The sequence below is a fragment of the Lutjanus erythropterus genome, chromosome 4 (genome assembly GCF_056507025.1).
Source record: "Lutjanus erythropterus isolate fLutEry1 chromosome 4, fLutEry1.hap2, whole genome shotgun sequence".
In the NCBI taxonomy this organism is placed as follows: domain Eukaryota; kingdom Metazoa; phylum Chordata; class Actinopteri; order Lutjaniformes; family Lutjanidae; genus Lutjanus; species Lutjanus erythropterus.
Window position 1 is genome coordinate 10305120 of NC_139320.1, and position 7390 is coordinate 10312509.

The 7390-nt window shown below is 38.8% G+C and overlaps 1 protein-coding gene across 1 annotated transcript in view; it reads right to left on the bottom strand.

Moving 5' to 3' along the window:
- dock10 (dedicator of cytokinesis 10) overlaps positions 1–5830 on the bottom strand; it is a 97223-nt gene extending 91393 nt beyond the window's left edge. The window contains exon 1 of the mRNA XM_084716933.1: positions 5536–5830. Within this exon, the coding sequence (XP_084573059.1) occupies positions 5536–5643 (108 nt within the window). The 5' untranslated portion in view covers positions 5644–5830. The remainder of the gene's footprint in view (positions 1–5535) is intronic.
- Positions 5831–7390: the final 1560 nt, after the last annotated feature.

Sequence of the window (7390 nt, forward strand, 5' to 3'; positions counted from 1 at the left end):
TACCCTTCCCTGCTCCCTGCATATTTGAGGACGGGTGGGCCGACCACTATGAGAAACAGAGAAGTAGTCAGAAAGCAGTGATTTCTTTCACAGAGCAGCTCATCAGAGGAAAATGCAGCGTGCACCGGGGGGATTTACCAGGTATTGTACACACACACACACACATTCACACACATTTCAGAAACTGATCTAACCTGATTGAGGACCCATGCAGAGCAGTGGGGCAGTAAGAAACACAGAGGAAAACAGTGCCAAAACTCAAATATAGAAGAGTGTGAATCAGTGAAGGCATGGATGGAGAGATGGGGAGTTAAGTCAGTGGAGGGGGGGGGGTGAAGTTAAGCAAATGAGGGAAAAATGGCTACTATGAAAAGAGAGAGGGGGTCAGACTGAGAGAGAGAAAAAGAGGCTCATGCTTCATTGAATGCTGTGCCACAGGGCCTGATTCTGCTGACCTGGTTTCTTTCACCAACAAAAGCCTGTGCATTAACACACTAACAAAAACATCCACTCACACACACACACACACACACACACACACACACACAACGCCGATGGACATTTACACACCCACTTAACCTAAGTCTGAGTGTGCACACAAGCGTTATACCTACACATTTACACACATGCTTACTCTTCTACCCAGCTTCCCCCTCTCGCTTCTCTCCATGTTTCTGCATGATCCGATATATGTATATAGAACGACTTCAAGAAATTATTTATGGCTGGTTTCATCTTTAGAGGCTTTTTCAAGATATAGAGAAGAATTGAAAGCCAGTTTGTCTCTAGCACTGATGGATGATGGAGACCAAAATGAGGATGTTTGTCATGCTGACATAGATCAAAGTATCACTTCATAGTTTCCATTTTGGGTTTCACTGACACAAAAAACAACTTTTGTGACATAGTTTGGTTTGGTGTTCTGGTAAATTACACACAAGGGTGGGCAACATGACAATTATATACACGAGATTATATAAGCCTGTCAATCTTGAATTTGCTAAACTCTTCTCACTGGCATGTATATACATCTGTACCTCGAGGTGCACTAGACTATTGTGGGCAAGTAGTGGAACATTGTATATTTATATGATTTTTGTACCAATGTTATAAAGTACTTTGACTTGACAGGTATTGAATTCACTGGAGTATAACTAAAACAGATGTTTCTATCTGGTTATTTTATCCACTAATACTTTCTAAACTGATTATACAGAAAATGTATGTCATCACAGTATATACAGTATTTACTGCTGGAAGAAGTACTCAGATCTTTGTGAAGTAAAAGTACCAGTACTACGGTGTAAGAAAGAAATAACTATTACAAGCAAGTAAAATGTACATAAGTACAAAAGTAATAGCATAAAAATGTACTTAAAGGGACACATCAACCTAGAATATTTTTTCTTCTGGTCTGTAGTGCTATTTATCTATCTAGATTGTTTTGGTGTGACTTGCCAAGTTTCCGCAATATCAAGCACTTTCATGTAGGAACTACTTTCTTTGTACCGTAGAAAGAAAGTACTTCACTGTGGATCATCTCAAGTAACCAGGTCACAATATTGTAAAGAGACATTACTGTGCAGTTGGCAGTGGTTGGGCTGATTTCTATGACATTACTGCGGAGTATCTTCCAGTAATCTATAATAATACATCATAATTTACTTGTGGATTATAGTTTGTGTTAATTATCTGAATCTGGAAAGTAACTAGTGTTATCAAAAATGTAGAAGAGAAAAAGTACAATGTTGGTTTACAAAATGAAGTGATGTAGAAGTATAAGGTAGTATAATATAGAAATCCGAGTAAGTATAGTACAAGTACTTAATGTACATACTTCAGTTGATGTACTCAATAAATGTACATCTCAGTACTGTCTAAATATGAGATAATGTACAGAATCCTGCAAAACCTGTTGGGGTTCATTTCACAATAATGACCTGTTTACTGTACATGGCTATTTACTTTTTAAAAAATTACCAGTTTGACACAAAATGCTAATTTTAAACTGATTTTATTGATTTAAAAATTATTTAATTATTCATCATGAGCAGAACTGCATCCATGGCAGTGGTCTGTTATCAAGAAATAAAAGACCTTAATGCAGTAATTGATCAGTCAAATACTGGGATAGAAGGTTCTAGCCATTATTTAATCCACCAAATATTTTATATTCTTAAATAAACTCCAAATTTACTCAACCAAGAGTCAAAATGGTTGCTTTAAAGGAGGCTAATTTAGATCATGAATGAACAGCAACTTCAAAAATGGTATTTCTACAAAAACGAGATCTGATTTTCTAGATGTATTGCTACAAATACCAGTTCTATTGCATATGGACTCAAGTGTTTTCCTTTAGTAGTGCCTTAAAAAGCTATGATCATTAATGCTAATAACGCTCTCATGCTATTCAAGTGTACCACTAAGCTATGATAGTGAGCCAGCATGCACAATAGCAGGACCTCTGAAACTGAAGCAGCTAAATGGAATTTAGCCATCATTAATTTTATTATTTACAATGGTGCTTTTTCTACTATAGCATGCCAAACAGTCTTAAAAATAGATCAAAATAATGGGGGGCTTAATGAGGAATGCAAACATGTTGATAGACTTGCTAGTTAATGTCTTAATTAGCATAACAGTTCATGTTTAATAATGTAACTGCACATGATGGTGATAATGGTGGGATATCAGTCAGCTCAAGTGCCTCTTGTTTCAGGCTGAGATGTTTATTCTCACTCTGTCACTATCTCTCTTCATCAGTCTCATGTATATCTTTCACTTCCTTTCTATTAACTAGTAATCTTGTCTGCAAGTATATGCTTGAAAACCACAGACTGAATGTGTGAGTTAAGCTGCGGGGCTTTTACACGAAGCAGTGAAGCTTGGTATGTTTTTACTGCAGTGCAACATCTGTATCAGTGACCTAAATGACATCAACACAAGGTGACCCACCACTCAATTTCTACATCCAGTGAGGGAATCAATAAGCGCTGTTCTGTTGAACTCCATTTGAGGACATGACAAATGCATTCTGGCAGTAAACCTTTACTCTTAAAGGGACGGTTCACCCAAAAATCAAAACAATTGTGCTATTGTTATTGCTATTTATTCATCTAAATAGTTTAGTGTGAATTACAGAGTTTTAGAGGTATCTGCCATAGAGATGTCAGTTCCTCTCAAATATGATGGACCTTGATGGCACTCAGCTTGTGGTGCTCATAGCATAAAAAAATACATTTGAAAAACTCAACAGCAATGTCTCTTTCCAGATATCATGACCTAGTTGCTCAAGATAATCCACAGACCTTGTTGTGAGCAGTTTCATGTAGGAATTGTTTGCTTTATGTTGTATCCTGTCATATTCAGCAGACCCAGTGTTAGGGGTGTAAGAAAGAAAGATGCACTTGAATATTACAATACTCATTTTTGTGATACTGTATCAGCCCCCCAAAAAACACTGTACTGTGATATTATGATACATGGTTCAATTTCTGACCGCTACAGTTGGGCAATTGGATGAATATATCAGCTACCTGTGATCAGCTGAGTTCATTGCCGGCAGAATTTTTTTGTGGTGATTTCTGTAATTTCATTTTGCTAATTTGATGGTCTGCAGAGTAAAAGCCCCTGGCTGCACAGCACAACACCACTGAGCTGGACGACAAGCACACTGGGCTGGATGAGGAAAAAGAGGTAAACAGTCTATTTCAACATCTAATGCAGTGGATTAAGGATTTTTTTCAGCCAAACCAGAGCTGGTGATTGTTGGAACAGTGGAAAGGCTAACCAAGACAGTTTCAGTGAGTGAAATCTGTGTGCTTTACAGTGAGTTAATGAGGCAGTTAAGCTCATCTCAGTTCATTAAATGGGGTGAAACTTGGATTTAGAAGGTGTGCACTGTATATTTCTGTTTGATAAGGACAATATTGCAAGACTATTTAATTTATTGATACTTTGTGACTTTGTTTTCTTTCACTGATGTAGTGAACATGTGTAACATAGCAAACCTGCTAACACTTGGAAGGATAGGAGGAGGTGGGAGGGGGACAAATATAAAGGCAATCACCAGTTACAGTGGCCAGCTTCCAGCTGATGTTAAAAGCTGTAACTTTTAACATATCACACAACTCAAATTGTTATCAATCTTCACTGTTTTGATTGCATTAAAAAGTTAACTTTTTCAAATCAGATTTTATGCATAAGGTTGTGTGTTCTTTCTAAAATGACATTTTTTCCTAAAGTTAGATTAAAAAAAAAAAAAATCTGAAATAATTGCAATATGCTGTTGAATTGTAACCTCTGTATCGTGATGCATATCGTATCGCCAGATTCTTGCCAATACACAGCCCTGCCCAATCTTTGTGGTAGCATCTGGCTGCTCATAGAAAATCCATTTTCCAGTCACACAATACACTGAAAAAGCAGGGTTTCACTCATTGTGAATCTATTCAATTGTTTTCCATTTTAATCCTGTCTTTTGCCATGCACCACGTTTGAAAAATCAAGAGTAACATCAAATTTTTTCTCTTTAGTCCAATCAATTCTCACCACGCTCTGTTCTGCATGTGTCCCACTGACACACTAACACCAGAGTGAAGAGGATGTAGAGTAGCAGCAAAGAGAGAGTGGAGTGGAGTGACCTTTCTCTATGCTAATCTCTACACAGAATGGACACACACACACACACACACACACACACACACACACACACACACACACAGGCAAAACTCAAGGTAGCGGATTTGTCCTCTACCAGATGAATCAAAAGGACATCATCAAAACACAAATCCTTGTACTTGTGTGTGTCTGTGCGCGTACATGTGGCTGTTTTTTCCTGGATTACCCCTCCTCCCACTATCTAATGTGTCAATCACAGGCTCTCATTATAAGGCGTGACACACCCACTGGAGCAAATATACACATTTCATACAATTCATTTTATAAAATAGCCTGACGATAATAGAATTAGTCGTAAATCAAGCCCTGTGGTGATTCTGCTCCTCCCTCCATCTTTCCTGCTGGTGCACCGCTGGGCAGATGTAAACCGCTGCCTGTATCATCATGCCGCATCCCACTATCCTACTACCACAGCCGCTATTTACTGCATTTCATTCACTTGAGCGAGCCACACTGAAATAAACTCCAACCCACAGGGGAACATGATAGGCTCTACCACTTTATAGCCACATTATCAGCCAATAAGCGGCTTCTTTTTCCAATAGTGGTGAAGAAATGTGGCGATTCCTGCACCTCCTGATCCATTTAGACGTATTGAATTGTTCCCCTCCTGCAGGATCAATAGACAGAGGCTGAACAGCACTGCTGCACCGAAGAAAGATGCAACATGAATGCCAATGTCGGGTCTGCCAGAGGAGCTGCGGTGCTGCGGTGTCTGATGAGACCAAATCTAATTCCAGATGTGAAGCGATAAAAATTCAGAGCAGGAAAAAAAAAATCTCTGGGCCCACAGGTGGTGATGCGTTTTTCTCCACCACCACCATGTTTTTACAGATCATCCACGGCTCTACTCACCGTCACTGCGGAGTGTCTGACTGCGTTGCACGCCGTCTGCCGGATCTCAGCCGCGCTCCCCGGCTTCAGCAGGTTCTTGGTGAATCTCCGGGTCGATTCGGCTGCCATCTCCTCATCTGAGCGGTCACACCGAGCAAGATTCAGCCTCCTGGTCCTCGTTTGTGCTGCAGTCAGACCTGAAGCCCTCTGCTCCTAACATGGGCTGTGTTTACACACACACGCACACACACATGAGCGCACACGCTTCACACACATACACCGTCGGTCCGGATCCACACACGCAGAGCGCAGAGTGAAGGAGATGCCTGTGTCAAACTGGGCTGAATCAAAAACAGCGCTTCCTGTCAAGACTTTCAACTTAAAACAAATTTGGCAAACACGAGAGAAAGTGGTTCTTGACTGGGAGTGGTGCTTTTATTTTGAAGGCTAAAAGTATCAATGGCAGTGTTCTTATTCTGTCTTTTTGTCCAGCTTGACGTGTTAAAAAAGCAGATAATTTTCAATGCCGCAACTGCATTTTTATTTCTCTTTCGTATCAATTAATAAACACATATATATTTTTAGATAAAAATTTAACCCACTAAAATTGAACCCAAAAATGCTGCCAGACAATGGATTCATTCAGTATTCAACAGTCTAAACTGCTAACTTGGATTTGACCGGGTGTTTAAGGCAATAACAGTATACACCACGTATCTCAAGGGGAACTCTGAAATGTCAACTGCTCATCAGCAGTCCAGTCACGACCGAGGAGGGATGGAGCAGCATTTACAGTGGAGGTTAGGGGGTGTGGGAGACACACAGGACAACAGCGACACGTAGCGGTAGAAAATGGACACGTGATCTACTATGATCAATGTGGAATATGGCTTGTTTTAATTACTATACAGCTCTCTTCATTTTAAAAACTAGTTCACTTAGATTTTATATCGTTTCATACCTTTATAAATAAATATTGTAACTATTGTACATTTCTAAAAAATAGATAATAAATAATACACAGTGAATGCAGGGAGAGTCACAAAGCCAGTGGGCTCTGTCTAAATAATATTAAAATTTCACAAGGTTACTGTGAACACAAAAATCACGTAATAATAATAATAATAATAATAATAATAATAATAATAATAATAAGAGCAACAACAATAATAAGAATTCAAAAGCAGAAAATGTGAATGTGGATGTGTGTTCATGTATTTGTGAGGGGGTATTGACTCCTGAGCAACAGCTGTTCCAAATTACGGAAGGACTTTTCCCACTTGTGCTGTTCCTCTGTAAAATGTCACAAAATATGCTTAAGAAAACATTCAGCTGTTGTTCTGGTACACCTAAATCTCATCGTAAACTGCCCCTTACAATCTGAAGATTGATGAGTTGAGTAAGAGTGAATTTACTGTATAGTAAGTGACTCCTGAACTGCTCAGGAATATTGCCTTCACTTGTATGAGATGCACTGTGTGACTCTGGTCAGTCAATCCCTAACAAAACATTTCTGGAGGACCAAAATTTTGCTGAGAATAGTAAGAAAAGTATTCGCCAAAAGACAGGGATAAATTAGACTAAAGAATAAGGAGACAGTGGATGACTAATTATGTTTCTTAGAACAATAGATTTATGTCTTTTCCTGCTAGCCCAGTCAGTTTGTTCTTCCAACTCAAACTCTCATAAACAAAAATTCCCAGTTATCTTCTGACAGTTGAGGCATTCCAACAGACTGAACTGTGAAATATTTATTTATTATTCTATTTATATTCTGATTTTATTTATGATTCTTGTCTTCTTGCCTTGTCTTCATTTCTCTTATTGTTATGCACCATAATGCCAAGGCAAATTCTTTGTAGGTCTGTGTGAAAAC